The sequence below is a fragment of the Malurus melanocephalus genome, unplaced genomic scaffold, assembly GCF_030028575.1.
Source record: "Malurus melanocephalus ecotype Western Australia unplaced genomic scaffold, MMel_1.1 scaffold_739, whole genome shotgun sequence".
NCBI lineage: Eukaryota > Metazoa > Chordata > Aves > Passeriformes > Maluridae > Malurus > Malurus melanocephalus.
Window position 1 is genome coordinate 74,463 of NW_026623971.1, and position 27,648 is coordinate 102,110.

At 36.5% G+C, this 27,648-nt stretch overlaps 1 protein-coding gene across 2 annotated transcripts in view; it reads left to right on the forward strand.

Annotated features, from left to right (window-relative positions):
- The window catches only part of LOC130584623 (uncharacterized), a 40,847-nt gene that overhangs the window by 1,699 nt on the left and 11,500 nt on the right, over nucleotides 1-27,648 (forward strand). Inside the window, exons 2-8 of one of the 2 annotated variants that reach the window (XM_057384718.1) lie at nucleotides 5,264-5,364; nucleotides 6,353-8,869; nucleotides 12,077-12,259; nucleotides 15,417-15,584; nucleotides 17,180-17,281; nucleotides 19,984-20,094; nucleotides 21,714-21,892. In XM_057384718.1, the coding sequence (XP_057240701.1) occupies nucleotides 5,298-5,364; nucleotides 6,353-8,869; nucleotides 12,077-12,259; nucleotides 15,417-15,584; nucleotides 17,180-17,281; nucleotides 19,984-20,094; nucleotides 21,714-21,892 (3,327 nt within the window). In that variant the 5' untranslated portion in view covers nucleotides 5,264-5,297. Of the gene's footprint in view, nucleotides 1-5,213; nucleotides 5,365-6,352; nucleotides 8,870-12,076; nucleotides 12,260-15,416; nucleotides 15,585-17,179; nucleotides 17,282-19,983; nucleotides 20,095-21,713; nucleotides 21,893-27,648 lie in introns of those variants that run through there. The other variant, XM_057384719.1, reaches the window with a different exon arrangement.

A 27,648-nucleotide genomic window follows, 5' to 3' on the forward strand; every position in this document is an offset into this window, starting at 1 on the left:
TGACTGCTACCATAGTTGCATTGTCTAAATATAAAATGAAGAGTGCCCTGCTTTAACATAATTAGGTGAACGGTATTCCTATTATTTATTTCCAAAAGATTAGTCAAAATGTATTCAACACTTCACATTGCATCCCTTTCTGCTTATAGAAAATTAAAAAATAATGCAAAATCTAATTACATGAGTTTGGGTTTCGTAAACATGATGATTTATGGCCTACAGGATATTTTTAATTCCTTAGACAGTAACCATCCTTCTCAATCAGAGCTGAAGAAATATTGACTGCTGTTTGGAATTTTCTTGTGATCTGAAAAACAAAGATCCTGATTTGTTGTTCTCATTAAAGGTATCACAGCACATTTCAAGAAATTGAATGGTTGATCAATGGGTCATAGTAAAACACCTTTTGCGGATTGGTTTCACTGACCCATGTTCTTCTGTGTTTCATTTGGGTGCTATGTTCTCAGAGCTAAGTGGATACTGCCATGTATCTACTGAATTCCTTTTGCTAGGAAGCGGATTCTTTGCAAACTTATAATCTGCTTTTTTATTATTCACAAAGTGCTATATGGTACTGTCACAGTCCCTGTAAATGGCTGCCTGCTTCCTTTTTTCTAGATATTTTGCAGACACCTCTTTGAAGACCTTTATTTCATTTCAGGGAAATACATAGATGAAACTATAAGATAATGAAGATAAGATCCATTCCAGCAGAGTGAGAAGCACTGCTAAGACAGGCATTTTTAATGACACATCTTGTATGTGTTTGACATGAAAAATGTCCTTTGGCTACAGTACTGCAGAAATGGATGTTCAGCAATTATTCAAATACATAACGAGGGGAAGCTTGAGAAAGAGAAGAAAGCAAAACGGGAAGGTACTCCAATAGGACACACTTCAGTCAGATAAGAAAAAGGTCAATCAGTGATGGGCGCTTTTTGCCTACTCTTTGTGGAACTACAAGACTCTCCTACGCATCTCGTTCTAATGCCATTGTAAATTATTTGTGGAGCACCTACTTCAATGTATGAAAGCTGAAGTAGGGAATACGCCACTAAACACAGTGTGTATGGAGAATAAAAGGAAATCAATTAGTAAACTTTAGAATTTGCCTAGAGTTGTTTGAGAATCTGAATTGKAAAATTCTGCTTGGTATTTATGGTTTTAATTGTGTCACTTACTTCCCTTTGAGGCACTGAAACAGGTCACCCAGAGATTCTGGGATGCCCTATCCCAGGAGGAGTTCAAGGCCAAGCTGGTTGGGGCTTGGAACAACCTGGTGCAGTGGAAGGTGTCCCTGCTCATGGTGGAGTGTTGGGATGAGATGATCTTTAAGGTCACTTCCAGCCCAAGCCAATTCTATGATTGTATAATTCCCAAGAAAAATTTGAACCATAGGAATTAGAGAGGAAATAATCATTGAAAGAATGGACCAAATATACTTGGTAACTTGAGTAGCAAAGTCAAAGCAATGATTAGTATTAAATAGAGGTATATTGTGAAAAAGCAAAAGACACAATGGAAATGAATGAGAACAAAATTCAGTATCATTAATATCATCTAGAGCAAAGGGGACAAAAAGTAGAATTCTGTAGGATCCAAAGGGAAGAAACCGATGAGAAGGGTTTAATGTTGTTGAAACACAAGGAAAGAGAGGTATAATATTCTTGTTTCAGAAGGGTTTGTTTTGATATGCTGTGACATCATTGTTCTAGAGTTCGTGAGCACTGTAGAATTCAGTGTAGATGTAGTCATAGCAACACCTTCTACAACATAGGTTATGGAATTATAAGGAAGAGACTTACAATCTAAAATGATACTTTATATTATTCTGAAAGAACTTTAATTATTTTGCAAATGTATTGTGTCATAACACTGCTCCAATTCAGCAAATATATTCTCCATATTTTCCTTTCTTTTTTTTTACTTTGTCTTTTCTGACAGTCTCTGTTGCAGTTTTCTGACATGCTTGTTTAGAAAACTTGAGAACACTCATTTTTTCACATCAAATCTCCACTATATAAATGTATAAAAATAAAGTAAAATAACTGCTGAGTTTTCAAATTTGTTTTGTTAAGGCAACTTTTCCTGCATGAAATGAGATGAACTCAAAGTCATTCATTGGAGAAGTATTTTTTTGCCTTTATTATCACAGAGTTTGTTATCACCTGCATTAAACTGAAAGAAACAGCATTACAGATGTTATCCACAATGAGAATGAGCCATTCTAGACAGAACTTTACCTATATTTATAGTGTGATATAAATACAAACTTATTTCTAGAGTGATCTTTTACTCAAAATTAAGATGTTACTCTGAGCTAACCCAAGCACCGCTCTCTGTAGTAAGAATAACCTGTCACACTGAGAACTATGTCAATGGACTTTGGCTTACATCCAGRCAACTGCTGGATGCCTCTATTCCCAGCTAAGCTAATTTGGCTGGTGTTCATGCAGTGTCCAGCAGAAGACAAAATAGTCCCTAAGGCAAGGTCTTATCCTGCAGTCCTGATGCCTACAACTAATCCTTCCTTGAGTCAATAGRTCTATTCACATGAGTAGGATTGAAGGTGATGAAATTCCTAATCCTGCAAACACATCTCAGCCCCAGGACCAATGAAACAAGAATAGACAAGGACAGTGCATGGATAAAACAAAAGTAAGGAACTGGTGCTCCTCTGATCTGAGGAAAACCTTAGAAAAACCTTAGAAAAGAAAGGATGAATTAACATAGGGAAATATAGAATGGACAGCAAAACTATTTGCATCATAAAGTTCTTTCTGTTTGGCTTTTTTTTTTTTTTTTTGAGTATCAACAATTAAACACACAGCAGGTACAATAAAAATCAATAGGTGAATATTATAATTAATATCCAAAAGCTGATTGATTTAGTCATAAAAACATTTGAGCTGGTAAAATTATCACAAATGAACGGTGCAAATAATTATTATAATTTTGATCTATTTGCTACCAATTACATCAATTGCTTAAAAAAAAAAAAAAAAAAAAAGCCTGATCATCCTGTTAGCATACACTGTAAGTCTCATCCTTGACAATAAAGCAAAATCTGTAATTCCTTTTTTATAAGCAACTGTGACCTGTGGCTATTTCTACTCATGATTTCACATCTACTTGCTTAGACTTTTAAATTTTAGAAAGTATTCGATCATTTCCCAAAATCCTGTCATGCAGAGACCCAACACTATCTACCTTCAGTACTTTCCGAGTGTCCCACAACACCAAATACACACAAATTTAAGTAGCAGTAGAACTATTAATTATCTCAGACATAGAATTTCTTCTGCAAAGTCATATGATATTTTACCATTACAAAACGTGGCAAACAAGACATTTCAGCTATGAGGAGAAACTGAAATTATTTTCTTTGTAACTGATCTTTGTAATGCTATATCCTTAATACTCCAGCATTTTTCTTGCAGTGATTATTTTTGGTATTCTAGGTACTTTTTTATTCTTCAATCCATCTTGAACCATGTGAACCTTATCCCCAAAGCCATCATAATGCAAATCCACTGCTAACAGTGGATTACAGATATGCCTATTATTCTTCCCCAAAAATAAGACCTTAAACACTTCATGTATTAAGTGTATCTCTGGCCTGATGTTGCATTCAGCATTCAGTAAAATTGTGAATTTGTTTAATCTGGAGTGTATACAACCGTAAAAGTMACCATCAAATGTAAAGATAAGCTAAAGTAAAGCAGTCATCTGCTTTTAATCTGCAGATACTTTTTAAAAGCACTTTAGCAGTGACAATTAGCAATCACGTTTTCTATATGGAGATTAACCAATTATTTACTGACTATAGAATAGGGGGAAAAATCCCAGGAAAATTGAATTCCTGGGGAACAATAAAAAGTACTATAACAAATGCAAGTATTTTGGAAACACAGTCATTAAGGTCAAGAAGATGAAGGGGAAGGAATTAAGTGTGGAGCATCTTCCTTAAGTTGAATTGAGGGAATTCTTGGAGGTAAAAACCTTTTTTATTTTCAGTTGCAACTTAATCAAATATAACTGAAACCTCAACTCTAACAGTCACATTACTGTTCTCTGTTACACTGCTGTTCCTAAAGTCATAAATATATGCATCAATCTGCAGGTCTTACATACCACACCTCAAACTGATGGGGACTCCATCCTACCCTACACTAAAAACATGTATGAGTCCCAGTTCTTGCCTCTGTGTCCTTTAAAGCCTTGATTTTAAGCTCATTCTTCCCGGTGAAGAGCAGAGCTCAATTGGCAGGTTTGGTTCTCTGTCAATCTTTAACTAAAGACTCCTGAAAAAAGTATAGATATAGCTTCATATGGAAAACTGACAATGTAAACATTCCAAAGTGCCTGCTGTGAGATAAGTGCAAGACTTTTCACAGCCTCGCTAGAGTGCCTTCCAAAAAGACAGAAGAATGCCAGTTTTACAGTCATCGAATGAATGTACACTGTAATGTTCATTCATTCTGGCCTCACACAAAATTACTCAGAAGTAGCAATGACTGTGTCTTGAAAGAATTTTTTCCAGTTGTTTGGCTAGCAATGTATCACTGTATACAGTGATAAGTATCATGAATCTTATAATGTCAATATAGTAGTTTTAAATACTTTATCCTAATACTTACGAGAAGATTCATACATCCTCATTATACCAGATAAATAAGTTTGTTTCCTTAAGAATTCACTCCTCCTCCTTCCGTAATGATGTATTTCATGTTCTGTTAAACAAACATCTAAAGACGATTATGAATTATAACACTTGCAATCAGTTGATTTTTCCCAACATAACAGTTGATTTTCAAGATCTCACCTATGATGTATTAGCTGTTCAAATACTTCTCACTTCAAAGAGTCCCTTCTCAAGAGGAGAAAACAATTATTATTATTTCATTACATATAGAAAATAAGATTTAATTTAAAAGTAATTTTTAAAACTAAGTATTAGTCTCTAAAAATCAGAATCAGATAAAATCATAGACTGTGAAAAGTCAAACACTGCTCAAATCTTCCACAGACTTTAGAGTATTGGTTCAGTCCCTATAGCTGAGACCATGAGATCTTGATTTTAAGCTATTGTTTGAAAATATCAAAATTTCTTCCTAAATAATCAAAAGAAGAAATAAAAAGCATTAGTACCTGCTTTAGAACTTTTCTATTTTTAATTATAACAAGTTAGAAAATCTGAAAGAGTTAGTGAAATTATTCCAGAGAAGCTTTCTCATTATCCGGTGTTTTCCCTCCCACACAGAAAAACAGAACACAGCTTCCATTCTTTCTTAGAAATGAGTAGAAAAAGAAGAAAAAGCTGCAAGAGCAGAAAGAGCTCTGATTCCAGAGATTCCAGAGAATGTAAGTTTACAGAAATATTTAAAGTGATCAGAAACATGTGTGGCTATTATTCATTTACTCATCAAAACAGAAATTCATCTTTGTGTCCAAAGTTGTCTTTTAAATTGGAAATATTTACTCTTTAAGTGTGAGTACATACAGACAACGTCTTGGTGAGGCTAATTTTTTTGTTTTTTTTAATTAAGCTGCTATACTAGTTATTTCTGGCAAAGGCTTTCCAAATATATTGTTGTTCATTTACCTCAAAATTTCATCATTCTTGGTGTAAATCTCAGTGTTAGCTTAGTTTAATAGCTTGTTCCAATCCTGCATAGGTAGGTATCACTATTAAACTGTTRTCTCGAATGGTCATGACCTATTCTAGAAAAACTCAAGCGAGACAGAATGTTATGTCATTGTGTGAATGCCATGAAATGTCACCTCATACAGCCAGGAAGCATTATTTTCTTGTGCTTTGAACTTGTAGCTGTGGATTAAATCTCCTGTGGTTGTGAAAATTTTAGTCAATCCCTTTGTTTGTGCATCTGTAAAAGGATTGTAAAAGCCAAATTCTTAGAATTTACCCCAAACTCCAAGCAGGCAGTRGTATATTGATATACTAGTGTGCTCACAGTACCCAGTGTGCTCACAGTAACAATGTTAATAGTAGGAGTAGAGAAATTTAAATGTAGCTCTTATTATAAGCAAATAGAATACCTTATTACCTAACAAAAGTAAAACTTTATTTTTAAAAAGTGCTAATATATTGATTTTCTCGAAGTGAGTTAATGTTCCCACTCTGTTTATCTGGTCTCACATTACTTGTMACGCCATTATGATAAAACAAGTTAATATTGAAATTGAAAAATAATGTGATGGAAAATACACTACATCTTAAAGATAGCACAGGTATTTTCTATGAATATTGTCTCAAAGCTAATCACACATTTATGATACTACTTAACAAATCTTAGGAAATTTTTTTTTCTCTTTTTTTATCTTAAATTAGATGAACAGTTGTCATCCATTTTTAAATGCCAGCAAAGTGTGGGAAGCCTTGAAAGCAAAGTACATGAGAACCTGTCCCACTTCACAGAGCCACTGGAGGTAAAGGGTGCTGAAGAAGATGGAAAAAATCATGAAAACAAGAATCAGAGTAATTCATATGCTTCTGAAGATAGAGATAGTGAAAAAGAAGGGAAGAAGAAAAATAACTGCCCTCCTAAAATGCTCTCCCCTCAGCAAGATGAAATCCTAGCTACACTGACTTTTGGTGAGTCAGGGGGCTCATCCAAAGGAAAAATTACACTATGGGGCAAGCCAGATTCTACAGAGTCCATTAGCTTGGCCTCTGGAAAAATTTCTGCAGAAGTAAAATGTGGCTCTTTTAATGTGAAAGTAGAAATTAAGAACGTTCCTTTATTTGATTCTGGAACAAAAGTTGTGAACGAAAAAAGGAAAAATTCAAAGAATAAGAAACATTGTCATGAAAGACAATACCAGAAAAGTCAGTTTTCAAAATGTTCAAAGTACCGGTGCCCTTCACCTGACAACTCAGCAGAACACGAGGAGAAATATAAAGGATCCTCTAAACATAAAGTTCAAACTGCCATCAACAAAAGTGCCTCCCTGGAAATAAACATTGAAACAAAAGAAATTCAAGTGGAATATACCAGCAGAAAGAAAAATATCAAGGTTAACATCAAAGCTGGTGAGCAGTCACAGAGCAAAGCATGCAATGGGGAACAAGAAGATAGGTATTGGAGTGAAACAGATTATTCTGTAAAAGAGGCACTGTGTAACACAAATTATGAGTCATCTCTTAGCTTTCACAAAAAAGCAGATTATACATTCCCAGATGGATATACAATTCTCCCTCCACCTAAAGAATTTGCTGATTGTGACAAAATGCACCTGGATACAATTGCAGAAGGGGTATCTTTGTACCCTGTTAATAGCAGAAAGGAATCTGACAGCCTCACTACAGCCTTGAGTGTTTGGGGAGAAGAAAATAGTTTCTGTAAACCTAACACAAAGGGGTATGAAGACCACACCAATGAAAAGGAAGATTTTTCAAAGGATAAAATATATTTCTCAAAAATAAATAATACTAATTGTCTTGTACCTATAAATATCGTGCAAATTCCAAACAATAGGAAGAAATGTGCTAGCAAGAATAATGTATTAGGTCAAGAAAGAAATAACTGTGACAAATACCGAGACACAGGGCCAAAAGCAGCAAGAAGGAAGTCTTTCCCAAATACTACCCTGGATTTACCATCACCAGTTCACCCTAGAAGGGATTCTGGCTTTTATTCACTGCCATCCTTAAAAGTATTGCTTCAGGAGAGCAAAACAGGAGATGTCTGTAACAGGAATACACATATTCCTACAAAATATAAGGAACTTTTTAAGTGTCCTGACTTGACCTCCTCTCTGACAGAGCTTTGCAAGTTTCCTGACTTAACCTCCTCACTGGGAAATTTGAGAACTCTGAAGTCTTCCTGTCAATATGCTATTGCTCCATTTAATCATAATATTACCGTTTATCCATCTGAGCGTGAAGAAGATGTCTCTCTAGATGGCACATGTTTACTGAATGACCACGCAGACTGTGTGAGGCAAGGTGAAGAAACAGAAGAAACATTAATGGAGAGTCTTCATTCCAGTGGTACTATACATGACAAAAAAGAAAATGGCCATGAAAAACCTCTGGGAAACCTAGCCATGTGGGAACAAGACCCTGAGTCTACTGAAGCTTTAGAGAAAGAGAAATCAGAATACAACCCTATAGAAAAGCATGTTGAATGGCAGAACAAAGCTCACCTAGTAAAAGTCTCTCCACTTTCTAGAAGTCCTTCAGATGAATTCATTAATGACAAAGGAAGTAYTAATTATGCATCTACGAAAAGCATCCCAAAACAATGTTCAGCTTTAGAGTTAAATCATGACCCTCATTATGCAGAGTCTGAGGTAACAAATGAAAGGAGAGGGTCAGAACTGATGGACTCTCCAGTGATACCTGGAGAAGTAGAAGGAAGGCTCGTCCAAGATGACACTGCATTGACACCTGAGTATTTTGTCTCTGCAGTAAGAAAAGAACCTAAACTTACCTGCAGTAAAAAAGAAAAATCCTTCCTGTCATCCTTGCTGTTAGATCCCAAGGAGCATGATATGGATAAAGAATTGGGAAGGTTTTCTGAGCTACAGGACATATCTGGGAATATCCTTGTTGAATATGATTGCCATAATAATTCAGCACAGGCTTCCATATTATCTACCTCTTCAGCATGCAAGGAAGAGAAAGAGAATTTCACAGAACATTCAAACATTAAGAAACTATTGGAGACCTCTTGCAGTAAGCAGGCAACTGATGAAACTTTTAGGAGAGAGCCTGGAGCAAATCAACTATCTCTATTAGTCAAATCCGAGTTTGAAGAAATCAAGTCAGAGTTTGAAATGAAGGAAGATTATTATGAGAATGCAGATATCTCCCCATCATCAGTCAAACAGATTAGTCAGAAAGGTAGGTCTTACAAGACTTTCAAGTTAATACCACTAACACACCTTTTGCATAGGAGCTTTTGTGACATCTGTTTCCTTGGAAAATAAATTTATATTAAAAGTTTACAATTCTATAGTTATAGTATGATATGTTAGGCCATGGGGTTATAATGTGCAGTTATTCTGCTGAGGATTCTAGGAACCATCAGCCAAGAAACCTAAATTTAAAGCAGTAATAATAAATTAATGCAGCTTTGATCAAGAAACAGTTTTCCTACACAAAACTGTACACCCATCCTATACATCTAGTGAGAGAAGCAAATACCATTGCAGGAMGTAATAGTAAAAGCTGTTTCCATATAATATGAACTCAGAGCTTTAGATAATGTTTTAAACCACATAAGGCTGGTTTTCATATCCATGTGATCTGTATGAATACTGTATTCTAAGTACATCTCAGTCTTAATTCTGGCTGAACATTTTCATGGAAAGATCATAAGAGGTCCTTTAACCTCTTTTATATATTTGAGAAAACTGAATATGAAAAAGCCTTATTTTTAGAAGCTAATATTTTACAAAATTTACAAGGTATAGAATAAATGCCAAAAACCTTGACTTCTCAGACATGAGACCTAAGTGGTTAAGGACACAGAAGTGAGGTGTATCTGTTTCTTTCCTTTTTCTTTTTCTCTTATTTTATTCTCTCTTTCCTTTTGCCCCTTGCTAAGAATTATCTGCATGTGTTCTTTCTCATACCTGTCATCTCACCTGGTCTGTAACTTTGACCCTCTTTTTATCCAGGACCATGCTTTGATTTTTCTTCATTCCTAGCAATGCTTTGGAGGTCCTACCTTAATTGAATAAACATGTACATCCAGGAAGTAGTAAAAGAATTTAAAGTTTTCCAACTCATTAATATGAATTAAAATCCACTTTTAATTCATTTTAAATACTGAGAATATCAGCCTACTTTGATAAGACATTGGGCAAAGTGGGATTTCATGAGCTTAATAATCCAGTCACATTGGAAAGCAAATGTGGCATTTTTCAGCAAAGAGTAAGAACATCTAGAACAGAGGAGAGGAAGAAATGCCACTGTGGTAAACAGGATGGGGTAGAGACAGTCTAGAAGTCTCTTGGTGTTCTGGGGACTTCATGATTATTGGAGAGGAAAGAACTCATGCAAACGGCACAACAACAGCACTGCAAAGAGATAGGTTTCCTGACTCTCAGCAATGGTCTGGAACAGCGCCCTGGAATGCCCTAGCTGAGTTACATGTCTGTGATGGAGATCTGGCTGAAGCCAGAAAGAGGCTGGACAGCCATGAGGGAACCTGTGCAGGTTAGGAGTTTCTCCCTATTTGCCCTTGCCACTGGCTACAGTCACATTTTCAGAACAGAGTATCACACAAAGTCTGTTTTCCAATTTATGTTTTACCTGAAATAATAATGCAACAAGGAAGTTCATCTGTCTTAACTGGAAAGAAATCTAAACCAGAAGAATCTTCATACATGTCTTGCAAGATTCTTAATGTTCAAGTAAGGGTTATTGTATCTACCCATTGATCTCTTCAAAAAATGTGTGAACACATAGGATCCATGAGCAATTTGCAAGTTTGTGCATTAAAATAGTGAATGGACAAATGACTATGGGAGTATTTAACTAAAGACACTTTTACTTCTCTTGGCATAAAGGCCTCAATATACTTTCTGAATATTTTATTTATATTTATTTATATTTCAGTGTTATTTGTTATTTTCATTTATATGTTGGTTAGATTATTCTTGTACTTAGAATGTTGTCCTGGTTTTACTCTTYCTGATTTTTGGTGGTGGGGGATGGACCAAGAAATCACAAAGATGGCTCCTGTGAGGAAGTTCTAGAAGCTTTCTCCTTCTTCTCCAGCAAAAGGAGCCCTATGCCCTGTGTTTTAGAGCCAATCCATTATGACTCTGAGATTGATGGACAGGCTGCACCTTACACCTCTGTGATAACGTATGGTCTTGTAATTAAGAAGAATTCAAAACAAGATAGGGCCGGCTGCCATGTAGTTTTTAGGTTGTTAGTATTTAGTTTTAGTATCATGCACTGGGGGAAAACAGAGCAGGAGCGTGAGGAGATGTAAGAAAAAAAATTGGAGACCCAAGATCACAGTAAGAAGACAAGTGTTGTGCTGTGCTGTGGTTCTTGAACATGGACAAAACAAGCTGTTCTTGAAAGAACTATTTCTTCAATGAGAGACCTGTATAGAAAAGGAGAGCGACCTTGCTCTGAGGAAAAAACCCTGGCCATTGTAGACTGGACTGAACTGATTAGAAGCCAAAAAAAGGGGGAAGAGGCCTGGCTCCCCCTCACGTCTGAAGCAAGTTGATGCTAAGAAGAAATTGTGTTCTGCGGGGAGAGATGAGGTGCCCCCGTCCCACGTCTGAAGCAAGTGGATGCTTAGAAGAAGCTGTATTTTGCCAGGAAATTTGTGATAGTGGTATTATGCCGCCAAAATAACGGCAGTAAGAACTGAAGGCAGTTCAGCCTTGGAGAATATTCTTTCCTTTCTCCCACGAGGTAAAGAAAAGATTCCCATGCCATCAGCAGTTATRCACTGTTTCTTGGGAAAAGAAGTTCCACAGCTAGGAGCTGTAAGAACTCTTCTATGATGCTGGATTACAACCATAATGAGTAGTTTTGATCTATGTTAAACTTTCATTCCTGCTTCCCTGTGTGGGAAGACATGGGGGGTGGAGAGGGATGATCTGAGAAAGAGACGGGTCCCCGGAAAGGATAACAGGTGTCTTAAAATGTCCGTTTTTATTTTCTTCTCCTTGTAAATTTTTCCCTCTCTCTGTTCCCCTCCCTGGTGCGGTAGTATTCTTAGTAGTTTTCAGTAATWAATCTATTTTGCAACTTAAGTTATTCAGCCTGTCTGACCATTCTCTGGAGCATATATGTATCTTTCTCACAGTTATGTTATGTTATCTAAAAGCCATAAATTTTAGTGTTAATTGGGCTTTTGCTCTTCCCCTTCTGCCTCTCCGGTGGTGGGGGAAGGGAACATCGTGGRTGCGGTTCTTTTGGCTTTTGGTCAAGTTCAAACCATGACATTTTTGGTGCCGTGACTCAGATAGGGAAAAAGCAGGTTTAAACCCATGACAAATGTGGAAATATTAAACAGTGAAAATGCTTATGTGAGTTGTGTAACATATTCCTGACAAACATCTTGTTTTAACTTAGACTTGAAATCAGAAATGAATAAAACCAGAAAGCTACCTTTGAAGAAAGACACCAGAGCGAGTGACAGTTCCCAGGAAGATGCAATAGACCAGTGGGCCAGAAGACGGAAACAGTTCAAAGACAGTAAAAAATGCAGTTCAACTGGAGGAAGTTCCATAAACAGCACAATCACTGAGGGATCAAGTGAGTACTTTAGTATTACACTTGTAAGATCCTCTTTTGTGACTGACACTTTGACAGGATTTTCAGCTAAGAAGCTGGATCTCCAATTCACAATCTGAGTATCTGCATTAGTCATTATCATGACTAGCATGAGACATACTCTCTCTTTGATTAAGCGAAGAATCTGACTAAAAAAAATTTTTATTCTACCATACATCTTCATGGTAGAACATGTTCGAATAATGTGTTCAAATAATATTAAAACAAACTCTGGACACAGACAGGTAATCACATGGAAGCAGGTTTGATTTTATAACAAAAAACATAATCCTGATACCTACATCAAAGCCATGCTGAGCTGGGAATCTTCCCCTCCTCTCTAAAGTAACCAACTGCTCCAACTTCAATCTAGGCTTGTTGTCTATGTTGTCATTCACTGTGACCCCTAACTGTCTCTTTAAGAAATCTGTCATCTTGCCACAGATTCATCAGCTTCCCATAAACAGCATGGGAAGGAATTTTTAAGATGAGCTGCGTAGTGAATTTACATTTCATGCAGATGGAGCCACCAAGCAAGGACTGCACAGTCTAGGAAGTAACACTTATGGTACTTTTTACTTGACAGTTACGCCTCTAGTTTTGCTATTTTAGTAATATAAGAATTACTTTGTAGAGATTAAGAAATGTGCATTTCCCTGTGGAAATATTTTGTGCTACAATGATTACTTTTGGTGCAGAAAATTTTGTTTGTAGATATGTAATCTCCTTTTTGAAGGGTAAATGCAAACCTATAGAAAACTTTCAACTGTAAGACTTCAGTGCAGGTCCAATAGATGATAAACTGTAAATTTGTTCTGCCTCTGTACCAAAGAGGTAATTCCTTCACAACAGAGCCTCATTTCATTGCCCAGACATAGATTTCAGCTGGTAGCTGGCATACCAAGAGGGACCTGAGATATATGACCAGCCGGGAACCCAGGCTTTTTTGAAGCAGTAATTGAACAGCAAGCAGGATACCCTAAGGCATCTAATATGCACTGGCCACCCATGTTCAGGTAACTGAGCCAGTGCCTAAGGCTTTAATGCTTGATAGCAAAGCAGCAGGAATGACTGACATTTCATATGGAAATAAAAATGCTCCTTATTAGTAGCAGTTTTCATTGTTTGCCGCTAAAATCCATTCAAGACGGTAGTTGTAAGATTAGAAAGTTACAATGTTAAAGCCCCTGATCTCAAAAATCCTCCTGGAAGCTATACACAATACAGTAAACTCTTCCTTGATTTCAACTGTAATGTCTCTTAAATATAAAGCTGAATCATAAATTGTGCTGTCAGGCATGTGTTGTTTTCATAGAGAAAGCATAGATATATTTTTAATAACTCAAAGAAGTCATATRAGAGCAAGTTGCAAGAGCTAGAATTGCTTTCTTGAGACAAAGCTTTGGATAACACATGGCGTAAACCCAGAGTGGTCCCCAGAACAGGTGACTGTGCAGACAATTCTGACACAAATTCTTATGTCTAATCATTTTGAATACTATGCCACAGGCCTCAAACTTCTGTATCTTTTGGTTTGGTAGCTAGACTGTTCCTTCATGTTGGCAGACTTAAGACAACTCTGACATATGGAAGCTGCAGCTCCTTGCATTCTTACTTCCAGCACCTGGGAGGCATTTAAGTGTGCTTGTTTGTGACACCCCAGCTTGACACCTGACCTTGAAAACTCAAGATGAAAAGTTTTGGTGTAATTCCACAGTCAGTGTTTTTCTCTAGTTTTGCCTATTTGTCACATTTAACTTCTACTACAATTATAAAAATTCAGCATTAAACTGGCAAAATACTGTGCTGTACTGGGTTGTTTGGTGCTTGTCTAGATTTTAATTTGTTATGCATTTACAGTAGCAAGCCAAAATGAGCCTTAAACATATCAGCATAGTAGTATTTACTTATTTGTCTATTTGCTAGTAGCTTCTTATACAGTTAAGCATGTCATCTCATATTTTCTGCATAATGAGGAAGAAGCCAGTGGATGTGGAATATTTGTCTAGATAGACACAATTGAGCATATTTTCTAAGTGACGAAGTTTTGCCACTTAGATGTATCCAGAAAGTAACTTCCCAAACAAATGTTATGCTAAATAAAGGTTCATTTTTATCTTCTTCGTTTTTAAACTGGGAATCATTTTGCATCAAACAGGATAAACAAAGGAAACTGGTATTTCTCCAGCTGCATTGAATCTGGCTTCATTATACAAGGCATTTCATACTGAAAAGAACATGATGGGTTTTTTCCCGTCAGAAAATTTCTATCTTCAGTTTATCTGTTAGCACAGTGTCTGATGATATATACTTATATATAACTTTCACCATCCAGTCTTAACTCTGAAGTTCCCTCTCCTGGGGTGCTTGGGATGTTGTCATACTATTACACAGCCTTTTTCTTTACATCCAATTTGCTGTTTATATCCTGTCATACAGCTAGCTGCCTGACATGCTATTGGTTTGTGAGCCTGAACTTTAGCAGAGAACTAGAGCTTTCCTCCATCTCCACATGCACTCTTTGCAAGATATTGTGAATGTAAATTAATATAAAATATGAATCTGAAAACCCTCAGGGTAAGACATCATACAAATGGGCAACAGGCTATGAAGGAACTAAGCAGAAATTCTATGTTAAAAGAAAACACCACCAAACTATTATTTCCTCACCTCCTTTTTAACTTCATACATCTGGAAGAGATAAGATTAAGCAAACAGCAAATATGGTCATCAATGCCCCTGTCGTATAAGATACGTTTCATCCCCTCTTTTGTCTTCTGATAGCAGAACGCATGCTAAATTTCTACATTTGCTTGATTTCCTAATCAAATGGACCACATTAGAAAGCTAACTAAAGCCAAATTTGTCTTTAAAAGGTGCAAGTCCTGTTTTGACCATTAAGACTTCACTTCTTATTCAAGTCCAGCATGCATTATCCTCCAGTACTGTAATCTTATATTAGGAAATCTTTGCAAATTTCTCCTTTAATGGCAACAAAATTGAGGAACTCAGTACAAATATTACAAACAGTTCATTAAGGAGCTTGTGGCACTTCCTCTCTGCTTACTGGCTGAGGTTTCTTATTCTTCATGCATTTGCCCTACTGACATGACTTTTACTTGTTTTATCATTGTTACAGTAAATTCAGAGGATGCTCGATCAGTAGATCTGGGACTATATTCTGAAAATGAGGACAGAGGTTTTTATACAGAAAACTTTCATTCTGCTTCCTGGGTTTTCAGAGGAGATGATGTCTCTCCAGATAACAGTCCTAGATGTCTCAGCAAAAGACCTAGACCAGTAGCAAGTAAGTTGGCTAGAGCAACAGGTAAGAAATGTCATAAAAATGTATTTATTTTGGGCACTCTGAGGATTTCAGAAAAGATGCTGGTCACTTATACTAAAGAAAGGAAAAGGAGCAACCCAAGAATCTAAAAGATTATTTTAAAAATAAATAAATAAATAGTTCTTATTTAGCTATTGTCTTTCAAAATGTCATCATTATTCAACAAAATTGGAATTGATAGAAGGTCATAACTAAACCTCAAGAGATAAGTGTAGAGGTAATGTAGTTCCGCAACTTCTTCAAGCATGGCAAAATCATAGATATTTATGGTTATAAAATAGTATAATGGTCATAAAATCTGTTCCGCATCAAACTTTCAGACACAGTCAATCCAGAAAGAAAATAATCATTTGCTAGGAGTATGAAGAGTTATTCTATTTGTTTAAATCTTGTTGCAGATATAGTGAACAACTTTTTGTGAGGGATGGGAGGTTTTCCTTTAGTTTTCAGATGTGAAATTACTCCAAAGTAGCACAATTAAAAGAATTAAGGCACTGAAACACACCTGTAGCTTTCCAGGAAATTGTTCTTTGTTGGAGCTCATAAATCATTCAGAATATGAGAGAAAGCTAATGTCCTCTATAAATCCTCTGATTTGAAAAATTTCCCTTAGCACACATGAGAATATGCTACAAAACTATTTTGATTGCTTATTCTCCCACAGGACAGCTCAGAACTTCAGCAAGATAGTTAAAGTCATATTGAAGTACCTATTTTGGACAGGTAACATCAATTGGCCTACTAGTAAAGTAGCCTTGAAAGCAATTTCTGTCTTCCAAATAGTACACAATTTGCAAAATTTGCAAAACCAGATACTGAGAAATTAAGTTTACAATGAAGTCCTTCATAAGCAAAATATTTGCTAAAGAAGCAGGCCATTTAAGTCACAATAATAATACCTCTAGACCCTGAGAAAAAGATGGATGTAGGCAGTTAGACCCTGATCTTTATTTTTATTGAGGCTGAACACTCTAGGTGTTAAATTCTGCTGAGTTGAAAGACATTTCGGATGGGCACAACCAATTGTGGCAGAAGATGCCACTGTGGTTGGGGAGGTTGGACCACAGGACAGGAAAACAGTGAAGTGTGGAGTGGAAGGACAAAAAAAAGAGGAAACAGCAATCCAAGGGATAGAGACCTTCTGAAATGTAAAAAAAAAATGAAACTACAAGAAACAGATTTAAATCCATTTGAGAAATTAGAGTGTATTTTTTATTTGCAGCATAGAGGTCTGACACAGAGAACGGGAGGTTTTCTCTCCCAAAACACCATCAGTAGAGTGCAATATCTGAATACTTCTCCACTTCATCATTACAAAGTCCAGGTACTCAATTTAAACACTGTCTGCCCTAAAATGAATTATATTTGATCAGTTGCAGTGTGGGGAATGTCACTTTCTGACAACAAGCACTAGACAGCCAGGAATGATAATTGGGAGTACCCCGTCCATTTGTAGAAGCATTAATACTCAGTGTCTRTAAAAAGTTTCAAAACCAGGCTGCTGCTTATTAAATTTAACTTGTAGAGAAAAAAGGTATCTTTCTTCCCATTTCCAGTTCGAGAAAGAACAGTGAAGATTGCTAAAGGGACTGGCAATTACCCTTGGGGTTTCAGGATCCAGTTCTCCAAGCCTATCCTTGTGACTGAAGTTGACACAAGTAAGTTGTGTTTGTACTGGTTAATTTGTCCTGTGGAAATGTATAAAAATAAATATATAATAGTATATCATGTACATTGATATAATGACAGGAACCTACATGATATGATCTATATAGGATAGAACATCTGTTTTATATTAATTTATAATATAGGTGTACACAATAATTGCCATAATTAGTGGATGCAAGGTGTTTAATAGCATGAACTGCTCATGGACAACCGTCTTAGGGCCCCAGTATTGCTGGGGGTAAATTAGACTCCACTGTTCCGTCTCCTTCCATGTCAGTTCACGCCTTGTGCAAATGCCTATGCTCAGCCTAAAACTTTTGTGAGCTTTCATCCATGAATGGAGAAAATAGGCCTTTAAAAATGATAAGGAGGATGCAGTGATCCTTGTAATATTCCAAAAATCTTATTGTCTGTGGACACTTCTGCTTGGGTCCATCCAGCCATCTGTCAATCTTGACAGATGGGCTGTTAACTTCTTCAAGCAATTACAAGGATTGTGAGGAACACCAGAAGAAACTCCAAAACCCAAGTGAGTGAACAAAAAAAATGGCAGATGAGTTTCAACAAAGATGAAATATGAGATACTGCCTCTAGACAGAAATGAGCTGTACCATCCTTAATAATCATGTTGGCACTTCTGCTCAGGACTGAGATCTTGGGAGCCACCACTGAAAGGCCTCTGAAATCATTGGCTGTGTGTATAACATCAGCTTAGAAATCTGGCTAAAAGCTGACTCAGTCACAGCAGAGAGAATGAGACACCAACAGCCAGCCATTTTACTGTTGCCTAACACCTTGGCTCATCCAAATCTAGACCATTGTTTGGTCTACTGCTCTGCATCTCAGGATGGTCACAGTAGAATTAGATAAGGAGCAGAAGGTACAGGAGACTGTAATAGATTCTTACTAAAAAATCAGGTATTATACAAAATGCCATCCCGTATGATGAAGACTAGTGCATGCCTTCTGGCAAAGCATGGGAGGATAGCACTGTCACTATCACCAGCCTTATATATTAGATTGTCCAGCATCTTGACAACACTGGAAAAGCCTGTGAATTCAGAGACCTGTGAGTTCAAAAGTTCTTTACCTAAGTAGAAGTAAAATCATGGGTCATGCATACAACAATAGCTCTGACACTTACCCATTTATCCCTGCTAGGCAAAATTAAGTATAGCTACTCACATTTTATTTGTTTATTTGTATGTTGATTCCAAATGCTTTAAAACAGCAACAACATTTTAAAAAAATAGGGTTTAATTCAGAATGAAATTCTCGGAAAATTGTGCTTTCTCAAAATAGAACTAATTTCATTAGGAAGAAATTGTTCCCTGTGAGGGTGGTGAGGCACAGGCACAGGTTGCCGCAAGAGACTGTAGATGCCCCATCCTTTCAAAAGTTCCAGGCCAGGTTAGATGGGACTCTGAGCAAACTGGTTCAGCGGAAGGTATCCCTGCCTATGGCAGGGAATTGGAACTATATAATCTTAATGATCTCTTCCACCTGAAACCATTGTATGATTCTATAATTAATATTTAATAACATTGTACAGACCACTTATGGTCATAAAGTCTGATATGGGATGCTCAAGGACAGCACAACCCAAAAAGGTTCTGACATTTGTAAATTTGCAGATGATTTGTCATACACATGAGGGTGCCCCATGGCTTTATTGTGCCTGTTTATTATTAAGCTTTTAATAATCTTAGCTCTACAATTTCAAAGTATTAACAGAAATACACTGAAGGATCACATTTACTGCATCATAGTATACAAAATCTTTAAAAGCATACATTTGATGTTAAGAACATGAAATAATATTTTCCAAAATCATTTTTTCTCAGTACATAAGGAGTGCTTATTTACAAATGTGAAGATAAATATCATATCTGAGAAAATTGTAACTGGAGTTTAAGTGACTGTGTTTTGGTGGCCATGAATAGACCGTATTTATCATCTCCTTAGTTTGCTTCCATTACTAGCTGGCATGTGTCTGAGCAGTGTTTTATTACAAATGCATGTGTTTTGCAATGGTTAACAAATAAACAAAAGGTGATGTATTAAAAATATTATTCAGTTCTTCCTTCATTGGCACCTTTTTAACTTACCATATAATTTCTTCCTAAAGGCAAAAATCCTCAAATTTATTTATCCAAATTTATTCCAAATTCAACCAGGAAAGACTAACATCAGTACAGAAAGTACTGTTTTTGTGTCAAATTCAAAGCTCATCAGAATCATAGATTTTTTTTTTCCTAATGATTCTACTGAGCTTTGCATCAGATCTTTGCACCTCAGGCCAGAATTCTCAGATACTGAAATGCCTTGTTGCATCTTAAACCATTTGAATCCTAATGGCATTTAAAAATAAATTTCTTCACTGCTATTGATTTTCTAGTGCTGCACCTGTATCCAAAACCTGAAGCTTCATTTACAGAAGAGTAATAGATTGCTCAGTGAAACTTGTTCCACCTCCAAGTGGAACATCATGAAGGCCCTAAAACATAATCCTTGACTGGTTAAACAGATACTTGTTTTGCTGGAAAAGCTTCATCATATAGACATGCTTGATAGCCTCGGTATAAATAAATTTTTGGGGCGTTTTCTTGTTTCGTTTGGCTTTTTTCTTTCTGTTTGGTTTTGGTTTTGGTTTAGTTTTTTGGGGTTTTTTTGTGTTTTTTTTAAATTTCAGATAGTGCAGCTGAAGAAGCAGGGCTTCAAGTTGGGGATATGCTGATAGCAGTCAATGGAACTGATGTCACCAGCATGCCACATTCAGAAGCTGCCAATCTGGCCAGAAAAGGTAATTATGAGATCACAATAAATTAAATGAATGGGTCAGGTTTCCTGCTCCAAATACCTCCAGGCAAACTGGGTGATGTATGCAAGATAAATCTTAATTAGTAGCTTAATACGTTAATATTTAATACAGTAGTATTGCCGAAGTCACTTTTTTTTATCTAGACCTTGTTTTCTAGACACATAAAAAAACAGATATACAAACCATTCCCCAATGAGCATATGTGACATTAATGGTTTTGGCTCTCCTGTTACAAAGAAAATTACTCTGAAAGCCTGAAACCCTGACTGCAGAGACACAAATGCCTTATTTACACCTTATACTTCTTCAGGGACAGACTTCACCCTTTCCTCCCATTTCTGTATTGCCAAGACTTGAAGTCTAGTCAGGAGATCAGAGAGTTTATTTAATGAGACCCCCTTTTACACCACCCCAGAAACAGAGTCAGCATATATTCTTCCTAGAATTGTGAGGACTAAAACCCAAAGTCAGCCACATTTGCATGCTGAAAATTAATTTTAAATTCATTTACTTTTGCATGCTTAAAATTAATTTACTGCCATACTATTATTTATCCAAGATAAAGTTTAGACAAAGGCTTATGGGAAATTCAATAAATTAAAATACTTTTACAAGACAGGGACAAATTTAACTTGACACATACTATGTTCTTTAATTATAGAGGAGCCACTCACACTGTTCTTTCATTTAAGAGAAAGTTGAGTGTTTTAGCAGATAAATTTCTGATTACTGGTATTTTTAACTCCTCAGAGAGCACCCCCTGGATTAAATCTTGGCACACAGACAGCATTCCCAAAGATAGTTGTCCCCAAAAAAGAAAGCTAGCAAATGTTTTGCTGATGAAAATGTGCCATAGTCACATTTCTTAATCTGCCTTCAGGCACTATTACTTGCTGTTTAGTATTAATATAATTAGAATTTCAGGCCTTTAGGGTCAAAATCATAGATATATTGATACTGTCAGCAAATATTATGATATAGCATCTCATTGATGAGGAAGGTAATGTATTTTTTTATTTTAATCTTGCAATCTGTCATCACTTCTGAGTGCTTACCTTTTGCAAACAGTAAGTAGATACTTTAGCATGTTAGCTTCCAACAGCCACCTTCCTCAGTGAGTGGCACAGAATAGGTTATAATACTCCAAGGCATGGAAAATAAAGAATTCTCAAGAGCATATTAAGATGACAGAGACTGAAGGTCTCAGCAATTTTTGGATAAACTCCAATTTATACACACCCATTTGAGCAATGAAATCCAATCATTTCTCCTATCTGATAAAATAGACAAGCACCAAAGATGCTGCTTGCAGAGATAGGTCAAAAAAATTGGTTTAGAGGTGTCTTCAGATAGCTGGCTCCATTACTAGTCCTCAATACAAAACTAGTTTCAGTCCTAGATTTGTGTTTTAAAAGGCCAAATATCACTTGATTTAATTTGCTTCCTTGAATGCTCTGCTTCTTATTGCTTCTAGAAGCTCCATTGGGAAGGACATGGGTGTGGGATAGAATACTGCCTTCCTGCTCCTTACCCTACATGAGCATTCAGAAATATTGTCAGAATTATAGTTTTGACCTACTTTTTCACATGTAATATTTTAGGTCCTGATATCCTGACTATGGTAGTGGGATCAGACATCAGCCGTTACCCCAACACCCCGAGACCTACCTGCCGAGGATATCTGCACAAAAGAACACAGTCTGCCATACTGAAGGGCTGGAGGAAGAGGTGGTTTGTGCTGAAACATAATGGTTACCTACACTATTACAAACATAAGAAGGTAAGGAGAGTGGCTGGTGAGGAATCAAACTGTGCCCTGAATTGTGAAGTGATTCAGTTTTGTACTCAAATTTACAGATCATTAACTTGACTTGTGGTATTTACAGAATAACATCAGTGCTACAGGGTTTTGTATGAGGTGTATAAGGAGGCTTGTTGAGTGCTCTTCTACTGTTCTCTATCCCTCTGACATTTCCAACAGAATATCTGGTAGTCTTGTTTCTCTCCATCTGTCATGGTACACACATGAGACTTCAGGAATATGCTGCAGAACCACTGGGTACACAACAAAACAGTTTGGCCAGTGCCTTATTTCAGCACTAGCCATTCTGGTGTCAAAACAAAAGCAAGTGAAAAACTTCACACTAAAAAGATGCAAACATGTAGGAACATTCTTTTAGAGACAAGATTTTATTTTATCATAACCAGATCCATCACCAAACTCCTGAAATGTAAAAATGGGTATCTAGTTATACTTTATGAACACTTTTCCATTTTCAATCAATTAAATATCTCTGATGACAAGTGTTAGATAAATTAGAGTGAGGATTAGATGATGCCCCATAATCTTCTATTCACTAAATCTTTAATATATACACTAAATCTTTAATCTTTTTATATTCACTAAATTTTAATTTCTTTCTTTCAGCTAGTAGGTTTATTTTAATTCATTTGTTCCTCAATTAGCTTATTTATCTMACTGAGAAAACAAGTATTTCAATCAAGCAAACTATGTGCATTTCCTTTTTCTAAAAAAAGAAATTTAAAGCACTGCATTCGTCTTTTATAGTAATAGCTAACTATTGCTTTTTTCTTGCATTATCCTAAACTAGGGTCACTTAATTACTTTTTAAATTATTTCGTACTATTTTTTTTTACTCTCTCTGTCTCTGGACTCCAAAGAATATACTGAAGTAAATACAAATATCGTTCTTCACTACTGACAGATCCAATGCCCAAGTGGAATAAGAGGATTTTCAAGTGTACTCATTGGCACTTTCTTCTGATATTTCTCAGGGCATATAAAGAAGACTGCTCATCCCACTTTTTTTTCTAAGGGAATTACAAATAATGTTCACTGTTTAACACAACTTTTATGTTATATGTCACCTGCATGATTAAATTGGCAGTTAAGTTTCAGGTCTCGCCTCATTCTGGAGGAATTTTGTCACTTACTGTACCTAAGATGTTCTTGGAAAGAGTTAATTGAAGGTAGGAGTAATTCAGAAAGGAAAAAAAAGTTCAGGATAAACTGTCGGTCACTATCCAGCAAACCAGCCAGGGTAATTAATTTACTCATCTTCATTCTGTTGTTAAGAACATCAAATTACATTGGTGTATTTCCAGTGACTCCAGAAAGGCCATGCCTGATTTCCTGTCTGGTGTAAGACAACTAAGCCTGAAATGTTACATATAATGTTTTGTAGTGGAGAAAGAAACAATATGTAATCATCTTATGCTTTTGTCCATATYAACAAACACAGAGATCTAGATTTTCTCATATTTGAAATCTACAACTGGAAACTATCCAGCCTGAACTTTCTTCTTTCCACCTACCTTGAAAAGATTTCTGGAACTTTTTACATTTGACTCTCCCATGTAATTGCTGCTCTTTCGGAGTCATCTTTTGCCAATCACACACAGGTGAAGTGATAGCTGTTGCAAGATATTCAGTCACTTCACATGCAAGGTCACTTTCTTTTCCCTCAAACAGATGCACCACTGTCCTTGACCCTACAATCTATATAAGTAGTTAAACATATTTTTCACCTCAGTGGTTGGAGTGGTGTTTGCCACCTCAGAGCAGAGGTATTTGGCACATTGTGTTAGAACTCAATTTTTTGTAAATTGCTGAGATCAGCAGAGATAAATTATTTCTAATACATTTGCCTACACTTGGCAACCGTGGAGTTCCAATATATGTTATACAGTTCTGAACCCCTGTTGTCCGGAACGCTGAATCTTCTCAACTGTGCTATTTCCTTACTTTTTAACATGTCCAGTTTTTCTCTTAAAGGAAAGGTATCTGGAAGTTACGATGAGACAAACAGGAATGTACACTTAAATCCTTCCCTCAGGCAAGTATAAGCAGTCAAGATTTTTGTGCTTGAACTAATAACATTTTTTGAGGGAAAGCTGAAAGCGCATCAGCATAGTCAAGCACTGGTCCTTTCTTTACGGATAGCAATGTTTGCTCCTTTAAAAGTACCATTGGCTGCTTATCGCAGTAAAGAGCTTCAAAGTCACCACAAAATGTCTGTGGTGAAGACTTCTGTATAGGGCAGAAAAATCTTAATCTACATGAAACTGGTGTGGTAGCAAAAACAATCTACCTCACAGCAGCAGAGCATCACTTTTAAATCTCTGAGCTGTCATTAGCAAGTCACTTTCAGAACACAAGAGCTGACTTGAAAACCTTAAAATATGCTGCAGTTTTCAGGACAAAAAAAAACCTCATCTTTTGAGTTCATTAAAAAACGTATAAAGTACTCTAATATGATTTCTGGGACCCAGAACAAATGAGACATTAATGGGTTTAAAAGACCATGGAGCATGCATTCATTTATCATTTATTTAGCGCCTGGTAGAGTGCTAACAGTGTTTGAGGTTCAATAAGAAAGCACAAGGATTAAGAAAGCCTTATAGCCAAAAACTTGCTTCCCAAAATTCCTCATTAGAAATATCCATCATGTAAGGAGTTCCACTAATTTACTACCAGCTTTTGCAAAATCCTTCGAAGTGCCAGTGAAAGCCAGAATTTCATAGCTTCAATTAATCGTTGTTTTCTTGCTAAGAAAGACTGGATACGTAAAAAAAAAAAACATGTATAACAAGTTCCTCTCTGCTTTTTTTCTTGCAGTGTTTCTAGGAGTTATTTCCAACCCCTTTGACATAAGTAGACCTTGGTAAAGAGGATATCAAGACAGATAACTAATCTAGTACCTGGAAAGGAAATGAAAGTATCAGTATCATTGTGGTTATTGACCAGGAGAAACTCCAAAGAAGCTTGTCTCTAGAAGGAAAGCATTATCAATATATCTGTGCTGCAGACTTTCTTTCCAGAAATCAAAGACTCCTGAATTCTAGTTAAAACAGCTTTATCAGTTTCTTATATTACATTTGTCATTTATGCCATTTCACTCTCCAGTTCCTTCAGCTATTGATGTGGAACTACAGTAGCTAGGAATAAAGGTCTAAAGAGCGTGAGTTTGGTGTCAGCATTTTGTATCTTTTGGACTCCCAAGCAGGAAAGTCAAAAGAAGAAGTTGTAATAAGAAGAAAGTAGGAGCAGTTAAGCTGGAAAGAGCAGTTTGGTTAGAAACTCTTGTCCTGCCAGATCTGAGCATGCTTTTTTTTTTTTTTCCTTCAGTAGGAAAGAGCATGCTTTAGAGATTCAGCTGTAGTGAGAGATTGAACTATGCATAAAGAGCAAATCGACTTTCATGTGTAGTCCCAAGAAATGTTCTTCATTATAGTTCATGTTTGTGATGCTCTGAAACATGCTGTAAGAAAACTGCTACACATACTCTTTAGAAACACGCTTACTGTGGCAGCAGTGAAGGACGGGAATGTGCTTTTTGTCAGTTTTTATTATAATTATATATAGTAATATCAGTTCTAAAGAAAGTTATTATTTGCATCTCTTAACCTCACAAGCTTAATGTCTCTATGCCTAAGCCCATAGGCCCTTAGGCTGACAAACTATCTCAAAGCTGAGGGAAGGGCAGTAGGAACAAAGATATCCATTTTTTATCATCCAAAACATTAGACCTCAACCTGGTAAACAGCTATATCAACTAAATCATCAGATGTTGGGTCATATGCTTGTTTCCATTAGAATAGAAAAGAGAAGAAAAAAAAGATGTTAAATTGTTTTTGTTTCTGTGGTATATAGAGTCCAATGATTGCACCAAGCAAGAAATCCTCTGCCTCCCATGTACAGAGCCTTCACAGCTTTTCAATCTATGAAAAATATTAGGTCCTTTGTTCTCTTGAGAAATCCTGTGTGTTCATTGCTAAGCATAATCACTTTATATAATATATATAGTTAGAGATAGATTAAGGTCTGAGACATTGCTCATAAGATAGGACTTCTATTTTCCTCTTCATTCTTGCTTGGAGCTTTATCATCATAGTCTAGAAGTTACCACATTATATAGTATAATCTTATTTCTTTACACTTTCTGGGGCTCCAGAATACATTTTTCCATTTACATTTAAGAATCTGCTGAATCCACTGTCTCAAATACATCCTATATATTGTATCTATTGATAAATGAGAAATCATGCTAGCTCATGATATGCCTGAAAGCTCATGATTGGCCTAAAAGATTGTATATCCCGGCCCAGAGGAAGTCATACACAGATAAATTATTTGATCTGATTCAAATTGTTCAAAATCAGTAGTTCTTCCTGTGAGACTTGGTTTGCAAAGTGTTCATTACCTTTTGTGCAACTCATTGGAGGAAGTTATTCAATCTCAAAAAGAGAACCACCTGGAATGTGGAGATTAATTCCGTGAGACCATTTGGCTGCAACTCATCTGACAGCCAATACTGTTGGATTTTGGATAAGTAGGTTTTTCAGATAAGAGATGCTTTTAAATCCTTTTCCTATATTGCTTTATTCTTCAGTATGTTTATACTCTCTCTAGTTTAGATGTAAATAATTTAAAGCAAAAAAAAAATTTAAAACTAAGTAAATTCATCTCTACTGGCAAAAAGTGCCATACAAACGATTCTGGAGACTAGAGCTCCCTGTTCACTGACATATGCATACCCTTTCCTCAAGGGAGAAGAGCACAGATGTAAGAGAAAAAGACACAAAAAGCCTTAGTCTATTCTCTGCACTGATGTGCCCAACTCAAAGCAAGAGTAAATGAAAACAGGCTTTAGCCATAATTTCCTTAAATAACCTAAAAAGTTCATTGATTAGGAAAAAAAGACATAGAGAGAAGATTCTGGTGATATACTAAGCAAGCAGTAACAAACCTCAAACAGGAGCTTGCAAGAGAAAACCAGAAAAATAATGGAGAAAATGCTGAGTGCCAGGGAGGGTACCATCCAGCTATGATGGAGAAATCTAGGCAAATAAGAAATAACTAAAAATTTTCAAAAGTTTGGTTTCCTGTCTCATTTTAAGAATGCTGGAGCACATCCAGGAAGATATTTTTGAAAGTCAATCAAAAATTCGGTCATGCCACTACTGATCTTAAACTGATCTGAGCCACTGACCTTGGGGCAGCTGCCTCGCACTCCTACTGCCAGTCTCCCAACCAGCCAGACTTCCATTTTTGCTTTCTAGCTCTGCTCAGTTTTCACATTGTCTTTTAGATTCCTTCTTGGATTGGATATTGTTTTCTGTTTTCTTGGTTTGAAAGATAGGTGTTTACTAATGAAGGAAGGGTCCCCCCTTGGAGTGGTGGGTATGACCCCCCCCCCCCTTCCCTCCAAATTATTATAATTTTGAAAATTATGGGCTTTCAGGTAAGAATATGGGTGAAAGGGAATAACAGTTTTTACTAATATGTATAACTAAGTGAAATAAGTAACAATAACGATAGCAACAACTAACTTAGTCATAAACTCAGTGACAGCTTTACAGAGACACAGCTTCTCTTTTGATGCAGTTACAGTCCCAGTAGGCAGGGGCACTGTTGGCTCCTGGCCAGGGAGGGCTGGTGCGATGATTCCCCAGCAGCTGCAGGGGGCGCTGTGGCACAGGTCTCGGCTAGGCTCAGATCTCCCACATAGCCAA